The sequence below is a fragment of the Coturnix japonica genome, chromosome 2 (genome assembly GCF_054131305.1).
Source record: "Coturnix japonica strain WE chromosome 2, WE-NBRP24, whole genome shotgun sequence".
Classification (NCBI taxonomy): domain Eukaryota; kingdom Metazoa; phylum Chordata; class Aves; order Galliformes; family Phasianidae; genus Coturnix; species Coturnix japonica.
This window is the reverse complement of record NC_140664.1, coordinates 105,464,465-105,488,223: the sequence shown is the minus strand read 5'-3', so window position 1 is coordinate 105,488,223 and position 23,759 is coordinate 105,464,465. Positions and strand designations below refer to the sequence as shown.

Below are 23,759 nucleotides of genomic sequence, written 5' to 3'. Positions count from 1 at the left end.
TGGGCTGCTGCCTGGGGGTGCTGGCAGCCACAACCACGGTGCTTCTCTTCCCGGGGAGGGCAGGGAGCGAGGGATCGGTATTTTGGGGAGAAGAGTAAGGAGCCCGGGAAGCACAATGCAACAGCACCCCAGCCGGCTGAGCGCTGCTCCCGCAGACGGGCTCCCGCCGGGGGACTCGGAGAAAAATAAATATCCCCGATAGTTTTTTCCCATTGTAAAATGGAAGGGGATTTTTCTCGCTGAGGCCGCCGAGCCCCGAGCTCGGGATTTTGTTCCCTCTCCCAGCACGCGCTGATGACATCACGAAGTGCCCCTTCTTTGTGTGTCAATGATGTCACCGAGTGCAGCGTGGGGGACAATGGAATCCTGAACTCCGGGCGAAGGCGAACGCTGCTGCGGGCTCGGGGCTGACCGGGGGGGCAGGGGACATCCAGGTGCTGCGGTGGGGCTGGAACAGGTGAGAGCTGACGGGGCTCCTCCGGGGCTCGATGTGTGGGGGTTTGGGCTGGGCTCTTTTTTTTCTTTCTTTTTTTTTTTTTTTTCCTTATTGCATTCCAACTGAGACAGGTGAGAAGTTGCTGCTGGTGCTGGAGGGACAAAGCAGGTGAGAAGCTTAGGGGCTGAAACAGTAGTGAGAATAGGGGGAAAGCGAAGAGTAACCCCCTTCCCCCCACCCCCCCTCCGGACCCAACAGCTCCCGCTCAGCTCAGCCTTAAGGAAGCAGCCTGTCCCTCTTTCAGCCACCTGCTTTCACCTCGTCCCTTTGGGGCTTTGGCACTGAAGCGCAGACGGCAGCCGGGGTTACCCTCACAGCCGGCACCTCTGCAGCGCACTTTCCCGAGGGTCCCCATTACGAACTCCCGTCCCCTCCGATCGCCCCTTTCTTCCTTCCTCAGCACCCGCCGAGGGGGAGGGGGAGGCTGCGGCCGCCGGGATCCCCCCCAGTCCCGGAGCGGGGCTCCCCCCGGACCCCGCTCTCCGTGAGGCCTCGCCGGGTGTCGCCCCGGCCCCGCCGCCCCCCAGCCCCGCTCGGCGGTGGGGGAGGCAGCTCGGGAAGCCATTGCCTGTTTAATAGTTGCTGTTGCAGCACTTCCGCTTCTCTCTCAGCGAGAGAGACACGAGTGGCCAGGCCCAGCCGCACCGAGGAGGAGCAGCCAGACACAAAGGGAGAGGTACGGGGACGGGGCAACCCTCGCCGTCCTCCCCGCCGCTCCTGGGGGCAGGGGCGAGGGGCAGGGCCGGCCGCGGCCCGGCGATGGGGCGGGAGGCGGCGGGGCAGGGGGATCGCGCCCGGGGCTGTCAGGTACCGCTGTCCCCTCGGCCCCTTGCTGCCCGGCCTGCGGTCCCTTCGCCGGGGGAGCGCTCCCGTTCCCCCCGGCCCCCGGCTCTCCCCGGGCAGCGGAGGGGGCGTCCGGCGGGGGTTCCTCGGGGGGCGGCGGCCTCGGGAGGGAGGTGGCCCGGTGCCGACCCCCCCGGCCCGCCGCCGCTCGCCCCGTGCTCGCCGCAGCCCCCCCCTCCGGCTCCCGCGGCGTCCGCCGTCTGTGCCGGGAGCCCCCTCCCTCCCGACGGCTCCTGGCCCCCTTCGCGGCCGCCCCTGCCCCGCGGTGCCCCCCGCTCTTCCTCCTGCCCTGGGCTGCCCGCACGAAAGGGCTGCCCCCCTCCCCCCCCGCCGTTCCCGGGGCCCTCACCCGCTAGGCCCTGGCCCTGCTTTTCCTCTCCCCCCCCTCCCACCCAGCACAACCCCGCTGCTCCCTTTCCCCCTTGCCAGCGTGCCTTGCAGTGCAGCGGGCCTCAGTGGACTCCCCCGTGTCGTCTAGTCCCCTAGCCCCCCGTTTTTCTGGTCCCTTTATGCCCCATAGTGCTCCCAACGCCCAGTCTAGCAGGCATGGGTTTTGATCCAGAGGGCACAGATTTCGCTCAGGAATCCTCCATTGGGGTCTCACCCTGCTGCCAGTGATGCCCCACTTCTATCACGATCCTGGCAGTGGTTACCCCCAGCCCTTCCTAACTCCCTTGTGTGCTTCCACCATGGAGGCCTAAGCTGCTCCTTTTTTGTCCCCTGCACCCTAGGCTGGCTGGTGGTGGGTACTGATGGCTCCTCTTGCATGCGTGGTTTGGGGGAGATTAGAAAGAACTGCTGCGAGCTTCCATGAGCCTTGTGGTTGTCCTTGTTCCAATCCCTTCTTTCACTCGGAAAGAAGCTTTGAAAGTCCCTTTCTCCTTCAGCATTAATGGTGCAGGAGCAGCTGCTGCTCCTCTTGCCTGACTGTAGGGCCTGAGGAGGAGGAGAGGGAGACACGAGGACCCTTTAAAGGGAGTATAGCCCAAACACAGAGCGAGATTATCAGCTGCCTTTCTCTGTGTGTGTTTGTGTTCACTGTTTGTTCCCCACGCCCCGTGGTGTCTCCTCTCCAGGTTGGGGTTGTGGTGGGGGGGTCGATATGTCGGATGACGATTCAAGGGCCAGCACCAGCTCCTCTTCATCTTCATCCTCCAACCAACAGACAGAGAAAGAGACAAGCACACCTAAGAAGAAGGAAAGCAAAGTCAGCATGAGTAAAAACTCTAAGCTGCTATCTACCAGTGCCAAGAGGTGAGGCTGCAGTCAGTTTTCTTACTGATTTGCTGTATCTTCTCTCCTTCCTCATTTGATTTTGCTGTTCCTCTGCTGCTCTCTTGTTGCTCCCATTCCTCATCTCTATCACTTATGTTCAGCCTTTCCACACTGAGCTGCCATTGTCTCACTTTTTCAGCCTCACTGCATAGTGAGTGTGCCCAGCTTTCCTGTGCTCTGGGCTCTTATCCTGCTTCTGCCTCAACTCCAACCCAAGTATTTTCCCATCTCTTCTTCCACCTGGCTGTCATGCTGCCCCTCAATTAGCTGTGCCCTCTTCCCTTTTCCTTGCTTGCGTCAAGGGAAGGGATGTGGGATTGGTATGTAGGACCTTCATTCCTTCTCTGCTACTGGCAGCTCTGTGGTCCTGGGTAAAGCATTTAATTTCAACATCAATCTTCCTCTCCGTAGATTGGGATGAATATATAATGGATTTTTTTTTCTCCTGCTCTGAGGATTAATTAACGCTTGTGAAGAATTTTGAGTTTGCTGGATGAAAGGGAGATTTGGGGCTTTATTAAACCACCTGCATTGGAAGGGCATATATAAACAGCACAAGTGGTGTAATGTAGCTCCACATCTTCCCCCCTGTATGTATTGCTGCTCTTCTGTACGTTCATCGCTTATATTGAATTCTTGGTGTATGACTCGATGTGGATTAAAATAAATAATCCACTTGTAGGTCCGCTTGTGCATGTTCTGCTCTAAGACAGGTTTTCCTTATGGCATGTAGTGTTTTGAGGGGCAGTTTTTGAGGATGAAATCATTTTTTTTCCAAAGTAAAGTCTATATTTGAGAGAAATGCTATGACAGTCAGCTTTCTTCATCAGAACACACTCTTGGAGCTGTTTGGTTTTTCTGCTCTTTTATTTTGTTCTCTTTTTTAAATGAGCTGTTATTCTTTCCTATTTATTCTGTTTCATCCAAGTCCACCATCATCCTGCTCCAGAGAGTTAAGCTGACAAATGGAAGTTTTCAAGCTAACTGAGAGTGCTCCAGTAAGAATAATAAACCATCTCACTGCAGAGCTTTGCCAAGCAGCACAGAGAGGTTATGTCTTCAGGTGTGAAAAGTGGCTGGGGTTTTATGCAAATGCCCTGTCATCGCAGCTAAGTTCTCTGTGGCTTTGTGGGGTTAAGGCAGTTTGGTTTTTCCAGATCTCTGCTCAGCACGTTTCCATGGCAAGCTCATAGATAGCAGTAAGTCATGTTTACGTGTCGTGCCCTAAACTATTTTAAAAAGCGGATAGTTTTACAAGCCTGCTGATTGTAAGTATGAAAAGGTTGTGGTTCTCATGCATGATAAGTGGAAGAGAGGCAGGAGACGCTGGCAGAGTTTAAAGGAGGAGAGAGGGTGAGGAGATCCGGAGGGGAAACTTGAGTGACAGTAATGGGACTCCAGGGAAGGGGATGATAGCTGGTTGGGTATTTTGTGGCAAAAGCAGCGTGGTGCTGTGAGAGCCCAGAATAGTCTGGGCAGGGAGCACTGGGTGTTGTCTGAGCGTGGTGAAGGGAGGGGACGTCTGGAGCTCTGGGAGGAGGGACGTGGGGATGTAGTCTGCTCGTTAGGGGAAGGGAAGGGAGGAATTGAAGGCTGCGGGAGTGTGCAGGGGCCTCGGAAATAGATATTCCCTTTAAGTGTCCTCGGGAATGTTGCAGTTGCTCACTCCCTTGGGGCTGCTATTTCTTTCTCAGGGTGGTGATGAGCAGCAGGGGGGATCCAATTTGGTGATGACTGCTTCTTTCAGTCCAGCAAGACAGATTTCTTTTTTGTCTGAGGTTTCTTCCTACCACTTGGTGCATCGCATTCACGGAGGGTTCCCCCTCACTTACAGGCTGGCAGGCGGAGTAAAGAGAACAGTCTTTTCCACTGCCCTTGTGGTTGGAATTGTTGTGGGAGTACAGAGTGATGCACCTGTCTGGGCTCGGTTCACAGTGCCTGTCTGCTTTCCTGCCTCTGTAACAGGGTGCCTGTCCTGCTTAGTGTGCTCAGATGGGTGGGAGGCTATAACTGAAGGCGTCTCTGCTTTTTGTAGTGTTGCAAACTCACAGTGACATTATGTCTGTAAGGCGTAAGTGTTAACTGCTGTCCTACACAGTGACTTACCTTTGTTCCTTTTTTGCTTTTATTGCCACAGGATTCAGAAGGAATTGGCTGACATCACCTTAGATCCACCTCCCAACTGCAGGTTGGTGTTAATTTCTTCTCCAGGGAGGGCAGGGGAAGGAGAGGGGCTGAATCATGATTGTGTTCATTGTAGCTTCCTCAGGTTCTGAGGAGGGTGGGAGAATGGCTGCTTAGCTTGAACGGCTGACAGTATTTTTTGCATGCTTGGATGACTTTAAATAGTTTCCAGGTGGGGGGGCCTACAGAGATTATTATATGTGTACTGATACGTGTTTACTGTTTGTTTTGAGGGTTGTTTTGTTGGTGTTTTCTAACAATTGCATTTGTATCTGTCATCCTGCTTTGCGTCTGTTTCTGAAACTAGCCTGTAAAGAAGAGTGTGATACTCTGCTTTTTGTTGGGTTTTTGTTTTTTGGTGGTTTTTTTTTGGTTTATAAATCTAATGCCTGGCTGCTCTAATCTTACATAAATAAGAGTCCTGCCAAGGAAGCAGAGAATAGCAAACTGCTCTGAGCTTTTTAGTTCAGAGCTCTGTTCTAAATAGTATCTTACAGTGGAAGGGAAGTGTGAATTCATCACTCAGTGGGTGCCCTACAGGAGCACATGCATTAGCCTATGAAATAACAGGGCTGTTTGGTTGCCCTTTGTGGAACAGCTTGTTTTTGAAGTAAGTTTTAGGAACTTGTACCTTTTGTTTAAAGCATCTAGCAGGTTGATTCAGTTCACTGCCTGGTGGCCCAAGCCTCTTCGTGTTTGGGGAGGAAGCAGTAGTAGTGTAACGTCTTTGGTTGTGCTTGTTCGTTCAAGAGGAAAGTTGCTTTCAGTCTGGTTTGTTGCCAAAGCACATCTCTGTTCCTATTTTCTTGCTGTGCCTGAACTCGGTTTTAGACCTTTTAATGTTGCTGATAGCAGCAGTCAGGGAAAATTCTGTTTATAAATAACTATTTAAGTTGGTCTATTTAGTACTGAGGTGTCACCCGCAAATGCACGTAAACAGTTTTATTTAAGCTTTTTGCTACTGTTGGTCTGCAGGGCAGCACTGGCACACAGGTTAGCCTGATGGTCCGGAGCCACTCTTTCAGTACCAGTCCCAAGGCACATAATTAGTGACAGAAGGGATAGGTTGAGGCGTGTGAGTACAGTAGAAGTCAAGGTTGATACTAAGATTTTCCTACTGCTTGGAAGATAACTGATGTCATAGCTAGAGATTTCAGAGGTCAATATTGCTTTGTTGACGTTAATGACTACCTGTGTATTACCAGAGCTCCAGATGCTGGTTTGGAAGTGTCTGCATCCTGACTCAGTGTCAAGATGAAGTCCACATGCTTCCCCCTCCTCCTCCCACCATATCCTGATGTTTTTTGTTTTTCATGGGGAAAAAAAAGGCCCAGAAACATGTCCCAGAAAGGCAGTGGGCCTAGCTTGCTCTGCATATAACAGCCTGGATGATTGAGGGGCCAGGACTGCAGTCTGAATCTGTCCTGAAGTTGTGATAACATACAAGTATGTCAGATCGCAGGCTTCACCTGAAGGTTTGTGTAAATAACGTTAGATCCCTAATTTGTTCCTGTTTCAATTGGCATCGTTTACAGGTAAAGATGAGCTAGCAGACTATCTGTCAAAATAGAATATCGCTGTGAATTTTTAAATTATATAGACAACTGTGGATAATGCACTTCAAGGCCTGTGTTGTAAGTTTGTGTTGTTTAAGCCTTTATAAATATTTCTAATAGCAATAATTAGTTCACAGTGCAGTTAGGGATGATTAATTCTCGCCCATAATGTAAGTATTCTGCATTCCTTCCAACCTGCAAATGAGTGACAGTGAGAACTGGCAACTCTTGGAAACAATACTTGAAACTGGTGTAATTGTTGCTATGTCTCTTAGTGTGTTGGTAGGTAGGAAAACATGAATGGAGAGGTTTTGGCTTGTGTGTGACCAAAGAAGTTTTGGTATTGCTCAACATGGGGTGGAAGCCATCCTACTTCAATAAAGAGAGTGCCAAGAGTGAAGCACAGCTCTGCTTATGGCTAACAAGATTCAGATTGCATGCTCAGGCGCAGGGAGTTTGCTTTTGTAGCAGCTGTTTGGTGAAAGGGTAGGCAGGTGCTGATTGCCACAGCACTGGGGTGAGTTTCAGCTATCACAGTCATGGGGAAAGCTCAGCTTTGTGTAAAAAGAAATCACTGGTGAGGGTGAGGACATCAAGCAAGCGAGACAACGGTGCTGCTGCATGATGTTTAAGGCTGCCAGAACTTCCTCTGGGGAAGCCTGCTAGCAGTGTCACTGCTTTTCGTTTATTTTTCTTTTTTTCCTATGGGTGTTACTGGCATGCTGAGAGGAAGGTATTAAATACACGGTTTGGGAACGTAGTTTCAATTTCCATCTTCATTGCTTTGCCCATCCTTTCTTTCCCTTTGCCCTCAAGCTCCTCATCCCTCTGCAACGTTTGCCGCTGCACATATTTTCAGGTCTCACTTCAAGGGTGCCAAGGGCTCAGAAGTCGCATTTTAAGAAGTGAATCTGAAACTGCATCCTTATATTATTTTGCAAATGTCCTTTATTTTTACTGGACACTTGGCCTTATATCCCTTCTTTTTCCCCTTTCTTTTCCCCGTGTTGTGCACAGTGCCCTGTGTTTGATGGCAGTTTGTGGTTGGCAGCGCTTTAATTTTTGGCCTCACTGCAAAGTGCTGTGCCTCTCGCAGTCTTGTTGCAGTAATGGGAGTTCAGGATATTTAACACATCCCACAGCTACTCTGCATACTAAAGAAAAAGCTTTAGGTTGTAAACGATTCTTAGGGCTGTTTTGTTTTCCTTCTTATAAAACACCACACATAAGATGCAATTACAAATCATGAAAGCCATTTGATATCTCAAACAAAATGGCTTAAATTTCAATGAGTTTCATTTTTAGTTTTGTAGCTCGCAGTGACCAAATTTTCCTGTGTGTAACCCACAAATCAACTGTTTAAAAAAAAAAATAATAATGCCAACACACTCAACACCCTGTGATTGAGCAGCTGTGTGGGCTTTATACATACGTGGGTAATATGAGGGGAAGTTTATCCCAGAACTTCCTCTCCCCTCAGTAGTTTCATTGCTTCTGGTTTGCCATAGCTTGTCTCTGCCCCCCAAAGGCTCACCTGGTGCTGGTCCATCTTTTGGCTGCTTCTTCATCTCTGGTAACACGTTTTCCCCTCCTGCCCCTCTCCCACAGTGTGATCTTGGTTTTGTGCAGCCTGGTACAGCTCCTTTTACAGAGAGAAAGCAGTATATGCTTGGCTTGCTTTAAAAAATAAATTTCAAACTTGACAGCATTTTCTTAAAAGACTTATTTAATATTCTTTACAGTTTTGTGGATTCAGGTGGTGGCAGTGTCCCACTGTTGTGTGTGTGTGTAGCATTTGGCTGAGTACTTCTTGCTTCTTTTTTATTATGTTTTTATTGGGCCACCGTCGCAGAGATCCTTAATTTTCTGTTGTCTGCAAAGTGTTTTAACTTGTACTGAGGTAGAACAGTGAAATGAGGGCTATCAAATCCAGAAGTGGTTGGTGGTTTAGATAAATTGGAGAATAACTGTCTGATCTTAAGGTGCTTTAAATCTTTTGAGCTGGTACCTGGTGATTCCATCTCCTATTTCGTATGATATCAGAAAGTTGCAGCTGTTGCTTTAGAACAATAGGTATTGTTGTTTGGGTATTTGGAGGCACTGGATTTCTGGTCTGATGTGTTTGTTGGGAATAGCAGAATGGCATATCTTTGTATTGGGTCATGGAAGGCTGTGCTGACAACTACCTACAGATGTCAGGATGCATTTCCATCTCTCTGCATAGGCAGACCTTCTTTGTGTGTAGGTAACACTTGTGAGTGCCGTGCCAAAGCTTTGGTTCTAACACTGAGGTGAGGTTTCCAAAGCTCTAGCAGAAGTTAATTAAAGTTTCAGTGCTGTTTATGCTCTTTATAAAAGTCATCTCTTTGACCTCCATATCTAAGTCTCTCCTGAAAGTAAATCTGCTAATGGCTGCAAGGTTATGAAACAAACGATTTTCCCCCATTTTACAGACAGGGAGATGCAGCTCACAGAAACTAAGTGACTCGTCAAAGGTCATGCAGGAAGACTGTGGCAAAGTGGAGAAATGAATGTAAATCTCCTTTGTTTCAGGCTAACTTGCAGCTGAGCTGCTCTGCTGGAACTGCTTGCATCGGTTGTGCTGCGAGCAGGGCTTTGAATTTGTGCTTTATTGGGTGTCTGGTATTGACTGTATGTAAGCATGGTAATTTAATGGTATTTTTCCCATCTGTGTAGAGGGAGCAAAATGGATATTAACTCGAATTAATGCTTTTTAATCTTTCTTAGCCAAACCGAAACAAGTTTGTCTCCACATGGCTCATTTAAGTCCACATAGGCAAGGCCAGCTGTTATTTAAACAAATATAATTTTCAAGTCTTTGCTGAAGAACACATTTGCCTACAAGGCTTCCCATCGCTTCAGAGTGAAATGCTATCGCAGCTTCATTATTTAAAGAATAATAAAATACAGTTGTGTTTCCTGGCTCCTTCAGCCCCATTTCTGTAAATTCACTGAATAAGGACCAGATCTCCCTAAGAGTCTTGTGAAAGTTAACTGTCAGCACTTAATAAATATGTGTCTCGGTATAGATGGTTGGAGCAGCGCTCTGTGCTATAATAGGTGAAATATTCATCGTTTTCAAAACTTTGTGATGTGGAATTAAGATTGCTTGGCCGGAGAGAAGAAGTCTGCAGAAAATGTGTGGCATAAAGGCTGCTTTGAACTCAATAGTATCCTCTTCTAATTAATGTACTTCATCTACACGCTGTGGAAGTCTAACATTTGTTTGGATTGCATTTGTTTTTACAGTGCTCTGAGGATGGATTGTCACTGTTAAACTGTAACACTGTTTGTTTTTTAAATTATTTTCATGCTTGGAATAGACTTTCCTGCACACAGACCTATTCGAGCAAGAGCTTTGTGGTCTTATGTTTTGCAATTAAAAGTATTAATTAGAGTAAGACAGGTTAGTTTTGTTTTTAATACGCGCACGCATTCTTAGGGCAAGAATGACACAAATGGTGCTTTTCCTTCCTTGAAAAACAAAACCACAACAGAGATAGATAAGTAAAACTGCAGATAATATTTAATGAAAATTCTCAGCTTGTCAAAAGGGATTTTAGCGCTCCTTATTTTCATTCACATCCCCTCCCGGTTTCTTTGAAACGGGAGTGTTTTTTGTGAGAACTTCCCAGCCTTAGGATGGGGAGGACCTTCCTAATTAGAGCTGTGTGTAGTTGAAAAATACCTTTTGTCATACAAACTACCCGTGGTTCACCATTCCCTCCCCCCTTTGTTTGGCGCACGGTCCCTGGAGAAATAACTCTTCCTTTTGAAACGGTGTATTAACTAATGTGGAGATCCTCCGCAGCTGTGAATGGGCTCTCACAAACCGTAAAAATAACACTGCTTCTGTACGTGGTGATTCCGAGTGTCTGTAGGTAGCAGCTCCTGCGGGGAAAGTCCTCTGCCTGACACACAATAGCAGTACGGCAGCAGCTTCTTTGCTGCGGATTGATTAGCTAATATTTCAGGAATTCACGTTTCTGAAGATGTTTCTGTTTTTACTGGCTCCCTTTATAAAAAATCGGACTCGTTTTAGAGGCAGGGCTGCTGGGATCCCATGGCGGTAGCTCCCTGATTCCCTAGTAGATTCTGTTTGGCACATCCCAGCTCAGCATTTCCCATATGAGCTGCATTCTGTGCTCTTGCATGCCAAATATCAGGACGATGAATCTTGAGAGCGACTGTGAAATCGTACCGTGGCTCAGAACAAAAGGGGCTGAAATCCCTTCTGTGCACAATCTCTCGTCTACCACTTAATTTTATTATTTGACTTTCAGCTTTGCTGCCCTTGGAGGGCACTGTGCAACTGTATTTGTTACGCTGCCTATATGTTTTATCTGACAAATTGTATGTTTTGCATTATGCAGTCTTTAATTTGGTTTCATTTCAGTTGTATCCCAGCCCTGCACACTTTGCTTTTTCTGTTGGATACGTTTGCATATAGCAGTGGGTGATATGTCTGGTTTTGTTTTAAGAAATATTCGTGATATGTGCATGGCACTTCATAGACATAAATGGGAAACGTTGTGCATGGAGTATTTACACTGAAAGGGATTGAATCTCTCTGCTCTTTAATGTGAAGACAAAATAGTGCCTGAAGAAAGAGCTGGCTGGCCTGAGGCTGTGATGAAGCAGTAGTGGACAGTTTTGCACTTGAGGATGCCACCAAGGGCAGATTGCTAGTGACTGAGAGCTCCAGTTCTGATGAGCAGCTGAGATGCAGGCTGACAGGCTGGTGACTTTGGACATGCCGTCAAAGAGGCGGTTCTGGGACTGAGATAGAGCCAACCTGCCTTGTTGGGAGTCATTCCAGTGGGTTAAGGCTACTGTAGAGCTTGTGCACGGAGAGATTTCTGCAGCTGTGCTCTTCTGCAATTGCATGCGATAGACTGATGCTGCATCAAATGATGGATGGCCAGCAGGGAGAGGGAGGTGTCTGTCCCCATCTGCTCCACCCTCACAAGGCCTCAGCTGTAGTACTGTATCCAGGCCTAGGGCTCCCAGCACAAAAAAGATGTGAAGCTGTTGAAGTGAGTCCAGAGTGGTGGGTCATAAGGATGGTGAGAGGGCTGGAGCTCTTCACCTACAAAGAAAGACTGGGGGAGCTGGGCTTGTTCAGCTTGGAGAAGGCTCTGGAAAGACCTTTTTTTCTGCCTTCCAGTACTTGAAGGGGACTAATTAGCAGGAAGGGAAGCAACTTCTTACATGATAGGACAAGAGGTAATGGCTTTAAACTAAAATGTGGGAAATTTAGGTTAGATGTTAGGAAGAAATTCTTTACTCAGAGGGTAGTAAAGCATGTGGGCACAGGCTGACCAGAGAAGCTGTGGATGCCCCATTGCTGGATATGTACAGACCAGGTTGGATGGGGCCTCGGGCAACCTAATCTAATGGGTGGCAACCCACTAGAGGATCTTTGAGGTGCTTTTCAGCCCAATTCGATCTATGGTTCTGTGATTCTCTCTAAAAACGTTTCATATGCCAAACAGAAAAAGTACATTATTTGATAGGAGTGGGTTAAGAGATTGATGCGTATCTGTGAAGACTTGCACGCCACATATGAAGTAAAAGGCTGTGCTTTCTCTAGAAAAGAAAGTACTTACAAGTACTGAGGTAAATTAATGATGTAATTTAGTCATTACAGTAGAATCATGCCAATCTGTACATTTATTTGAGTGAAATAAGTTTATACTTATTTTTCCCTCTGAGGCTTAACAGTGGAAGTCTAAGTACTGACTTCATTATTTTACAAGAGGAACTGGAGAACATGTATAGTCAAGTACTATAAATAAACCTAAACTGTCAAAATAAACACTGTACACTTTGGAATTCAGAAGGGTTTTCTTGTTTCTCTTGCCAATTTGCAAATTTCAGCAGCATGCAATTGGTCTTCCAAGGCATTTGTGGAAAGTGTAGTGGTTACTACAGTGCATTTAATACATATTTTCTGTGTATGAGGGGCTAATTGACATCACCAGGAGAATATATTACAGATCTGTATGCTTAACTGCACCGTACAGCATGCGGTGTTGTTTTCTTTATTAACCTGCACACCGTATGACAGGAGGTGGGGGGGAAAAGGAGAGTGGGGCGTATAGATTCTAACTCATGACAGATGTGAAATCAAACAGTACATCTCCCCCCATTTCCTCTCTGATTTCACAACTGAAAATATAGATCAGGTAAGATTAAGTTGAGCTGTTTCAAGACCTGGGCACAGGCCAAGTTTTGGCAGTTCATTTGTTTAAGAGTACAAAGTAATTGGATTAAAGAGGCTGTGTGATTAATGGTGTAGAATCTGGTTATATTTCTTTGCTCCTGTATTTCTGTGAATCAGTACAGAATCAAAGCCCTTGATTCCTCTGAGGGCTTCAACTTTTACAGTCAGAAATGAGAATAACCCAAATCAGCATGTTAGTATTTTGCCCTTTTTGTATCGGTGTTAATGATTGTTGAGAACACTGGATTTCTCACCTTTTCCCCTGGAGCAGCTGGACTTACTGGAAGCTGGAGAATCTTGAGCTGGTGCTGACAGTTGTAAAGGCAGGAGCAAATGCTTTTGGCTAGAGCAGAGGTACTTCCCATGGAAGGTGGGCTGCCAATATTTAATACTCTTTCTACTCTATCTCAGCAGTAGATTTTTGCCAGGAAAACTAATTGCAGCATCTATTAAGGAGAGATCAGGAGACGGGTCTTTGTTTTTCTTTCTTTTAGTGCCTAGTATCTTAAAGAGAGCTGCTTACAGGGGTGAAAAGACCCGCAAATATTACTAATCAATTCTGAAGCTGTAGGTGACTTTTCACAGTAGATGACTTAATGAAAAGAAGCAAAAAACAGAACTTCAGCAGAATACTGTGAGACTGCAGCAGAGGTCCAGGGCAGTTGGGATTTTTATACATGGAAGCCTATCATTGGTGTAGCTGTCTAAAATGTTTCACTTGTAGTTTGAACATCACTGAAATTTTAAGGTGCAAATTTAAGTGATAGCTATTAGGGATATGCCATACATTTGGAATTTTCAAGTGGAGAACTTTCAGAAAGTTTTCTTGTATTGTTTATTATTTCAAAGTACAGGCAGTTCTGAGAAGTGGCCTACAAATGGTACAGAAAGTGCAGTATATTTAATTAAAGCTGTGCTTAGCTGCTGTGGGTGGGTTTGAAAGGTTGCTAAATGCACACAGTAGTAATAACATAGTTTTAGAGCAATTATATCAACAGTGTAGTATTCCACAAAAGGTCATGTCATCAGAACTTTCTGATTAATCAAACTGATGGCTGTAATACCCTGTTTGCACATTGTTTCCTGTATGTCCTGGTGAGCTTTTTAAAGGAGATGCATTAGACAGTGCATGTAAGCCTTTATAGCTGGCGCTCTCCTTAACCTCCCTGTAAATTGTTTATCAATAAGGATTGCCTAATTTTGTTTTTGATGGGGTGATTCTTAAATTGGGAGTCTCGTCGTGTTCTGGCTTCTGATGAAACTATTCCTGCTTGCTTACACTTGGGGGGCTGTGGGCAAGAGAGCAAACACAAGATGCTTAAATGGCTCTGCAAAATAAAATCTCAAAATACCATGAGTCAGAATTGAGTCCTCAATTGCATTAAATCTGTGTCTATGCTTTCCTTCCTGCCTCTGATCATACAGCATGTTCGTGATCTAGGAAGCCAAGCAAAAAGACGTGTATAGCTACAAAAATGACCTAGGAAATCTTTGACTAGGAATGTAAGCAGCGTCAGGCCTTTGGCTTACTCTTCATCTGCGAGTCTTTTAGTTACATCCCAGGATTGAAGCCTTCGGTGAAATTGTAATGCTTTCTTTAGAACAGCATTTTTTCCAATTTGTTCTATCCCCTTCGTCTCCTTATAAGGTTAATTAGATTGCAGGCATTGGTGAGGCTGAGTGAGTAAACGAATTGTAGGTGAGGAATGGAAAAGGATGTAAAACCACTCTAGGCAGGAGGATGTTGTGTTCCTATGGACAGTGAGGTTGTGCAAGACTGTAATGGTGAATGCAAGAGGCAGCACATCAGGATGGCTGAGGCAATTTTGCACTGGCTGCTGAAGGAAGAAGCTGTGGCAAAGATGGAACTGTAGAAGGCCTATTTCTTTTTGTATTCCAGTGATTTAGTTCTGCTTTGTTAATACTTTCTGTACGGAGCAGAAGAGATGGGGCATCTTCCTCTTGAGTTAGTGGGGAGAGCCACCTGTGGGTCATCCTCTTCTTCCTCTTAAAGGCAGGCAAGTGTATAAACTACAGCAATAGTTTCTGCTCTGCTGCTTTTGTTACAGCCCTACTCAGGAGGTACGATATCCATATATCAATAAAGTCAATGTGTTTATACAATCTTGTACTGCTAATGATGCTGTGCAAATCAGGACGGCACAGTCTGCTATACCAGAGAGAATACAATGCCTGAGACATGGGAAAGTTAGGGGAGAAATAGCTAGAAAGGAGCAGGAGATAAAAGCAGAAGTATTAATGCAGGGAGGTGGGCTGACAAATTCATGGCCAACAGGTTTGTAGGCAGACTTAAAGAAGAAGGTCAGGGATGTACCCTTAAACATCCCTAATGCAGTGGCTGTGGGAGTACGAGCGTTGTGTGGGCTGGAGGCAGTGGCCACAATCAGTTACTCTAAGCTTACTTTCTGGAATAGAATACTAAGTTAGATGGCCACCCTTCTACTTTCTATGTGGAGTACCCGCAAAAAACTGTTCTCCTGTCCACCTGCTTCTCAAACATCTTTGTCCCTCATTCCAGTCCACTATGTTAGTCTGTTTTCTGTTTCCTTGGTCTGGGTGATACCATTTTTATCCATATAAAATGTGTAACTTCTGCCCTCTATAGAAAAATTCTCATCTCTTTTTATGCTTCGCTTTTTAAAGCAAGCCATCGTTTTCTGCCACTCTTCCTTGCTTTTGTGAAGGGTTAACCTTCATGCATTTGTCTTGTTGAATTTACAGCATAACATTTTCAGGTCAAAGGACTTTTTTTGTGTGTGTGTCAGTGTTTGCAAAGTGGTATGTAAATTTCCAGCTATATTTAAATGTTCTTTAATAATAAAATAGCTTCAGTCCTTGGGCTCGTGTATGTCTCCGTATTCCTTCTTTCTCCCCAAATTAAGTTCTGTTTATGTCACAACATCACTTTTTTTTCCCTTCTTATCTGATTGAGGTAAATAAGCGAGTTGCTTTATTCAGCAGCTATTGTATTACCTTGAATATGTGATTTAGTTATTTTCCGGTTTTATGCACATCAAGGTTATCGCAGATGTTGCTTTGTGATGCTATTATATAGTAGTAGGGTAATGTGTTTTCAGATATATTAGTGCTGTTTTGATTTTGTTTTTATTGTTTATATCCTTGACAGTAGCAGAAATAATGACAGTGTCCAACATCTAATCTCTCTGCTGTCTGTGTGCTCCTACTTCACCTTCAACCTCAGCAACTAGAAAGACTGTAAATGTTTGCTGAGGAAATATCAGTTATACTGCAGAGCTATTGCATGTGTCAAGACATTCCAGTACAAAGCACTTAATATTTGGTGTGTGTACTAACCTCCTAAGGACTATAAATACTGTTGCATTGGAGGTTTTGTAATGTATCAGGTGTGTCTCCTAGATAGCTTTGGGTTTTTTTCCACAGCAAATGCAAATTTTCTAGCCCATGGATGGTGCAAGCTGTGCTTGGTACATTGCTTTACAGTGAGTTTTGGTTTGCTTTTCATAGCAGAATCTTCTTTATGAGAAGATGGAACATTTAGAGAAATTATTTAGCATTGAGATTTCTCAGGTACCTGTTTTGTTGCAACAGTGGACATCATAGATGTTGCAATTTAAGGCATCTTTAACTAGTACTGGATTTTGCTGGGGAAGTCTGAAGAATAGGGTTCGGTTAGTGGAGCCTTTGCATGGTAACACTTTGCAGTGAGGGTTAAGCAAGTTGTTGTGATCCAGTTACCGCTATTAGAAGTGGAGAGAAGGGCTGAGGATAAGTGAGGATGTGCTGTGGTCTCTCTCATGGCTGACTGAACAGCTGGATGGGATTTGTTAGTGGTTCATGGCTTGACTTCAGAAGAGATAAGAAAGGAGTGCTGACTGGGGCCAGGATCTGGGAAGGAGAATTGTCTATATCCAGTGAAGTCTATTCTATTTACAGCAGTTTCATTGGTTGAGAATGAATGGAGTGAGGAGGGGAAAGAGCAAAGTTGGAGTTGGCAGCTAAACTGTGACGCACCAAGAAAGACTGAAATGATGGGGTGGGACTAGATGTGGCCCTTAAGAGCTAGCAGAGAGCAATGGGGAAAGAAACCTCTATTTTGCCAGATCCCTTTCCAGCAGTAAACCTGCCAGTCCCTTCCACCCACTGCCAGCTCTCTGCACTCATCTCCTATTTAATCATTGCAGTCTAACAGGCACCAGGTCACTGGTTCTGGCCCTTGGAGCTGCCGCTCATTCTGCAAACCATCCCAGGCTTGTATGGAGCTGTGTTGGTGGCTTTCTTCCTCTCACCCCTGCTGGGTTAACTGGGTTCTGGACCATTCTCACTTCTGGTGATCACTCTGATCTTCAGCAGAAAGCCATTGCCTTTGTCCGACTCTGCAGGCAGGGTTCTCTTGTTGACAGAAGTAAAATGTTTATAAGGAATAAAAAATAAATTGACAAAACATTTCTTGTGTTATTAATTTACTTGCAAATGAAGTGGCAGTGATCGTCTGAACTACTCAATGTATATGTAGTTGTTTTTTTTTAATTAAGCATTCAGATCATGAATAAAATGAAGCTTGATGAAAGGGAAAGAAGAAAGTGGTTTTGAATTACTTGGAGTTATCCAAATTGGCAATTTGAATGCAAGGTATACATAAGAACTGATATTTGTCATCTACTCTTTGCTCATTGGGAAAGTGTATTTTGTTATCTTAAAAGGTTTCTAGTCAAGAGGATGTATCTAAACTTCACTTTGGGGTTATGAGGACATTTAAAATGTGCAGTAGGTGAGTCTGTGCATGCATTTACCAAGTACACAGTTGTATACCACACAAGAGCAATATCCCTTGTTCAGTATTTTTACCAGTCATTCTCGCATGTGCACACTAAATGCTGCTTTAGCAAATGTTTTACTTCCAGTGGGAGAGTCTCATTTTCTGAATATTGAAATATAGTGAATCTGCGATGTTTAGCTAGATTGGCTTTCCTAGAAGAGAATGTGTCATGTCCTAATGGCCTGCTAGGTCAAGGGCTAAATTTCAGTCCTTGTTGAAGCTACTTAATGAACTGTGTGCAGAAACAAGTGTTTCTGTGTCTCTCTGTGTTCATGTTAATAGAGTTCAAGGTCACTGGGGGAGTTGTGGGTCTTAGCTTATGTTTTATTTACCCATTCTTTCTTTAGAAATGTCAAACTCTACCGAACTCCTCAAGTATCTTATGGTTTTATGTATATCCAGAGATTTTATTTTTCTCAGCTGGTTATATGCTAGTGGAGTAAGCATCTTTATTCTTCCTTTATTTATTATGCTGAAGTTGCTGGATGGAAGAATGCACGTTTCTTTGGGCTTCTCTTCTGGGCTTCTGGAGGAAGGACCTCTTTTCGTTTAACATGCTGTTTTTTATATTGGGTTATTCTCTTATAGGTTTTATAAATATGATTATGCAATTATTCTCTCTTCTGGAGGGTTATGTGTAAGATTGCTGGCCAGTAGAGAAACTCACACTTTTGACCTTTATGTCTCTTTGGACCCATTAGCTCTAGACATAGTGGTGCTTCTCAAATTGCTTAATTGTTCCAGAGAGATCATTTGTGCTTGCTCTTATTATTGCCGTGTGATGCTGTCTGTGTACACACTGCCAGTAAACTCATGGTATATTACACTTTTATTGTTATGTAAAGCAGCTGTAAAACAAACTGGGATTGTGTTCTTGAAGTCTTTGCTATTGGCTACTTCATTTCTTTCCCTTTATGTCTCTAACTTTTACATTTATAGTTTTTGCCACCATCGGGAGCTAATGAAAAGCAAACATATAGGTTGTTTGTTTAAAGATTATAGTAATAATGCCATGCTCAAATTCATATTGCTCCCGTATTCGTATTTATTATCCTGTTTCACAGTGTAAGAAAAGCTATAGGGCATGCCATGCTCATTTGGGGCTGCGGTGAGGGTGAGGGCAGGGATTGCTTTTTGTCTCCTCTGCATCAACTTGACTGTCCTCTGATTTTCAGGAGACTTAAATAATTGTAGAGCAAGTGAGCACATAGCAAATAAAAGAAGGAATATGTGTCTTGCTGTGTGCAGTAAGACATTCACTTAGAAGAGGGAAATTGTGTTGAACTGTTTTTTCTGATGCTTGCATGCCTGTAGGGGATTGGTCCTGTGTGCATCCTTAGCACCCTCACTGGATTACACAAGGTGGTTTATTTTATGTTTGAGTTCCTCTTTACAAGTAGTGCTGAAGGTAACAAGGACTTAAATTACTGTGTTTTTGGTTTTTTTTTCTGTTTTGGTTTTTTGTTTGTTTGGTTTTTTTTACTCACCTCTTTTGATACGAGGAATAAAACTGCATGTCTTAGGAGTAAAATCATGAAACGCATCTGACTTTCAGCTTTAGCTGTTTACAGTAAGAGTACTTGTGTAGATGATGAGTCTCTTGATCGTTCTTAGCTCTAGTGGGAAAAGTGTTTAAAAGCAGCAAAACAGCCACTGGGCAGCCTCTCTTACAACTCTTCATCCACACTGGTCACAGCTGCCAAGATATTTTTAATAGTTACATCTCCTTAGTTGAGGGTATTCTGCTTTAATTGGGAGCCTGTGTGGCGTAGATTCTGCTTTCCACTATACAGGAACATATGTGAGCTTGGTTGCCTTCCTTCTGTAGCACGTTAAGTGTTGGGGGCATGCTCTACTTGGATTTAAAGAACAAAAAACAAACTGTGAAGATGAAAAGATGCTCAATAGATGGAACGTGTGTTTGGATTTTGCCAGCATCTAAAGATAAATCCTTTACAGTTGTGAAGGCTCTAAAACAGTGCTTTGTTCTACCTCAGTATGTGTTCTGCAGTAGCTAAATCATTCTGAGAAAAATGAGAATATAATGTAGGTGCCAGACTTTGACTTTGAAATAAATGATGTAGGTTTTAGCTCAGTTATATTTTGCTCACCATTTCATTTTAGTAGATTATAAGGTAATGTGCAGTAACTTAGAAATTGTAAAACCTTTAGGTATTATCTGTTCAATGGCTCGAAGAGCACAGTGCTGCATCTGATCCACTTCTTGCTCATTGTGCGTTCAGAGTGTGCACGGAGTTTGCAAACACCCCTTTCAAGTTCAGTTGCCAGAAAGCAATTGTGTTTCTGAGGGAGTAAGGGGCTATTTTCAATTTGCCTTTCCCATCATTCCATTTCTCATATGTGCACAGAAATAGTTATCTGGAAAAGGATTATAAGATCAGACGCCAAGGATAATGCTGACTTGCCACCGTTAGTCCCAGTGATGCAAATGGCAAGGCCAAGTTTGTCATCGTGACTGAAAGCAAAAGGTATTAGCTGTGTTCGGTGCTGCATCGTTTTGCAGCTGAAGTAATTTGCTGAAGTGATGATGAAATTCCAGATTTGCCATTATGAAAGATAGTATAAGAGCATATGTGAACTCACAAATACCTCAACAAAGGGGCTACAGTGAGCGCATTCTCTTTTATTGGTTCCAAACCATCTGTGGTTTTACTGTGTCATTACTGTAGCAGTAGCTAGTCATTTTAATGGCCACTGAAGTGTGTTAGTAGACCTACAGAGACTACAGGTTGTGTGTGCGTGTGTAACACTTACATGTTTATTTACACAGGAGGCATATACACAGTGATTTTATACATGGAATATTGAGTGTGTGTGACAAGAACTACTTTTACCACTCTTTGTTTAAAGCTGTACAGCATTTCTTGAAAACTCGATCTGAATGTCATCACACTTGATTAAAATGCTTCATTTTATATTTCAGCAACCTGGATTTCCTTTTTCCATCCAGTTCTGCCAGCAAGTAAGAACTAGTTGTGCTCTTGTGCTCTGGGCTGATCAGAGCAGACTGGTGGCTTTCTCTCTGTCTTCAGAGGGTTTTGGCTTGAAAAAGTGAACACTTGAGCTGTGTAAGGTCACTTCATTTCATGAATTCCTTCATTGTTAAAAGTATACCGTAAGAAAAAAATAATAATAAAAAAATCTGATCCAAATGACCTGAACTGTCAACAAGAGTTCTTCTGTTCTAGAAATATGTTTTCAAGTCCTGAAAGCTGGTCACATACAGGTAATGCCTTCTGACCTGTAACAAATGTGTATTAATGATGCTAGTGCAAAGATCAGGTATCCCATGACACTGTAAAATGAGGCATCGTGATGTCAACGGTTCTGTTGCTTTTATCATTTTCCTAAGCATAAGAACAACTGAATTATTCATAATAAAGAGTTCATAACCCTCATTTAAGAAGAGTGACATAAAAAGACTGTGATCTTGGTGGTGCTGGATACTCATTTTCTGTTTTTCCTCCTATTTTGCTGTCATGTGGTTTTCAGTATTCTAGCTGGAGAGAGTTCCAGCCAAAATAATGCAAATATGCACAGAGCAGGTTTGAATGGTACTTGACAGGTGGGCAGGATTTTCTGCTGAAACTGCCAGATTTCTGAAGTGAGTTTGTTCCCTGTGTTCTGTGATTTTGCTTGAGTGGTCTGATGCTGGTTTGGATGCAATGAGCTGCAGCGCTACCTCTGTTGCTGGAGAGTTTGGAATTATGCTTTGTCAAGCTTCTGCTGGCTGACACTGGGTTTGAGGGTAGGTAATCTTTGTTTCAGGATCAATCCTGTAGCTAAGGTAATGGAGTGTCCTATAGTTTCTCTGAAATGTCCTTTTCTGTCTTGTAGTAGCTAAATCAAGCAGAGTATCCATTGAAGTCGTAACCAGTGTCGTCAGTCTGTAATGCTCTGATGCCTCTTTGAGATCTCCTCCATCATTTTTATAAAGTTAATGCCTTTCCATAGAGATTGCTGTTTTATTTAACATTTTGGTTGAAGTCATATTTGAGTTTGGTGTGGTTTTCAGCCTGATGGTAGCCGTTACATGCAAATATGGAGGTACCCTTTTTTGACAAAATTTGTAGAAATGTCCTTGCAGAATTATGGCATCAGTCCCTTTTATACCATTAATTTGTGACACTGGTGATGACATCTGAGATTTTGCTTATGCTCACAAAGCAAGTTGGAGCTGTTTACTGTAACAGCTTCTACAGCCAGACTTAAAATAGCATGCTGAATTTAATATATGTGATATCAGAGGTCTAAGTGACGTGATGGGTTTTCTTTCTTATTGTCCCTCTCAATCACTAGCAACTACATGTACAGCAACATGTTATATTTCATTACATTTAGGGTTTGTAGATTTTTGTCTTCAAATATAGGTGTATTGGCATTGAACAGGGGACTTCTTCAATGTTTGTAGTTGTTTTCTGATGTTATCTCATAATCTTCTTGCCTGGAATTCATGAAGTTTCAGTTTCTTTCCTTCATTTTTCTCTAATTCTGCTTGTAGGCAGGCAAGTTCACTCTGTCTGGAAGAACACTGCCAGGATGAAATACTTAAGTCATTTATTTAACTGTTCACTTCATGCTGCACTGAATACTAGTACAGAAGAAAATAAATTGGAAACATCTGTTTTTCTTTTCTCAGAAGAACAAAGATATGTTCTATTGAAATTAAAGGTGGCAAATATAAGAGTAAAAAAAGGAATGTAGTATATGTCTTTCATACATATAATTAGACTATGGAACTTACTGTCACAGGAAATTATTGAGACAAAGAATGTAACAGGATTTGAAGTAGAATTGGGCAGGCATGTCACTATCATGGCTATTCAAAATAACTCTTATTAATTATGATTTGGAGCCATACTAAACCCATGCAAATTTACCTTGAGGTGTATCAGAAGAGCATGCTTTCTTCTGTTCTTTTGAGTTATGCTTGCCTGCGGACTAAAATTTACTTGAATTCTGAGATTAACAGAAATTGTGTTGTCTGGAGTTGTACAGCTTGTACATGTTTTTCTTTCTCCATTCTTATGCATCTCGCATATTTTTGGGGCTGGATATCCTCCTTAAATATGTTTTCCTTCTCCATACCTCTTTTCCACGTCCTTTTCCATATGAGCTCATCCCAGAAAAAAACACTATGCCCTGCCTCTGATCAGGTTGCACAGGAATGCCTATGGAAAAGACCTGCAAAGCGAGGAGAAGAATCCTGAGACTTATGAATGATTAATACCACACAGAGCAAGAGCCTCCAAGTTGATTAAACTTAAGTATGCTGTGAGAAGTGAAATCACTATATTTCTGTAAAGATAGCAATGATCGTAGGAAGCTTTTTAGCATGTCTTGGCTTTTTAACAAGTGGCACTTTGAATTATGGAATTAATTCCACAGAGTGGAAGAATATCAGGACTGAAGTAATAAATATGTTAAAAGGTTTGGGTATTGTAGTTGACATTTATGCCTGCAAATCTCAGCAGGGCTTTAAACCATACAGTTCCTACATGTTGAGGCCAGGGAGGAGAAATATCTACTTGATATGCAGAAGTCTTTTATTTTTTTTCTTCTTTAACATCTGTAGAATAGGAAAAGAAAAAAGTAGTTGAGCAGAAGTGTAATAGGAACAGCACTTAGAAGTCCCTGGGCAGTAGCCAGAATATTCAGATTCTCTTTTGGGGAGTTTAGGAAAAGCAACTTGAATACATTATTTGACTTTAAAGGAAAGAACCTTAAGATGTCTCCTGTAGAGGCATTCAGCTCCTTTTCTAGTGCTTGTATGTGTTCCTTTGTAAGATTCTGCTGTTTTGTAATTATCTTAAAAACTACAGTGAGATTAACAACAGAAGCAAAGCCTGTTGCTTGTATCTAAAAATGCTCAGCTGCAGCATCAATTGATGACAAGCTCTTAGAGCTTATCCTTTCTTAAAGAATGCAACATTCTGTCTTTTTACAGGATGCGGGAGCAGAAGGGGTTCTTTCAAAAGTGCACCTTGCTGACAATAAGTGTGACCAAGAGGAATGGCATAATGATGATAATAGTAATATGTAATATATACATACATACAAGTGCCTTCTTCAAATTTTGTGTAATGCTGTTCATTTTATTTCAAAAAGAAAAACAGAGAAATAGGTGGCTTTTAGAGAGGAGATGGAAATGATTAAAAACAAGCAAACCAACAACTGGAGGTGTTATGTGAAGATATGATTATTGTTTACTTCAGAAAGTAGACCAAATATTTGTTTTTCTTATTTTAATTCTCCGGAGTAAATAGATGGGAACCTTATTTTCTTTTATCTTCTAGTACAAGAACAAACGTATATGAA

At 43.3% G+C, this 23,759-nt stretch overlaps 1 protein-coding gene across 1 annotated transcript in view; it reads left to right on the top strand.

The window, feature by feature from the left end:
- Positions 1 to 279: 279 nt before the first annotated feature.
- The window catches only part of LOC107309289 (ubiquitin-conjugating enzyme E2 E1), a 43,174-nt gene continuing 19,694 nt past the window's right edge, over positions 280 to 23,759 (top strand). The window contains 5 exon segments of the mRNA XM_085538397.1: positions 280 to 385; positions 388 to 457; positions 1,088 to 1,172; positions 2,505 to 2,593; positions 4,752 to 4,802. Coding sequence (XP_085394523.1) covers positions 295 to 385; positions 388 to 457; positions 1,088 to 1,172; positions 2,505 to 2,593; positions 4,752 to 4,802 — 386 coding nt within the window. The 5' untranslated portion in view covers positions 280 to 294.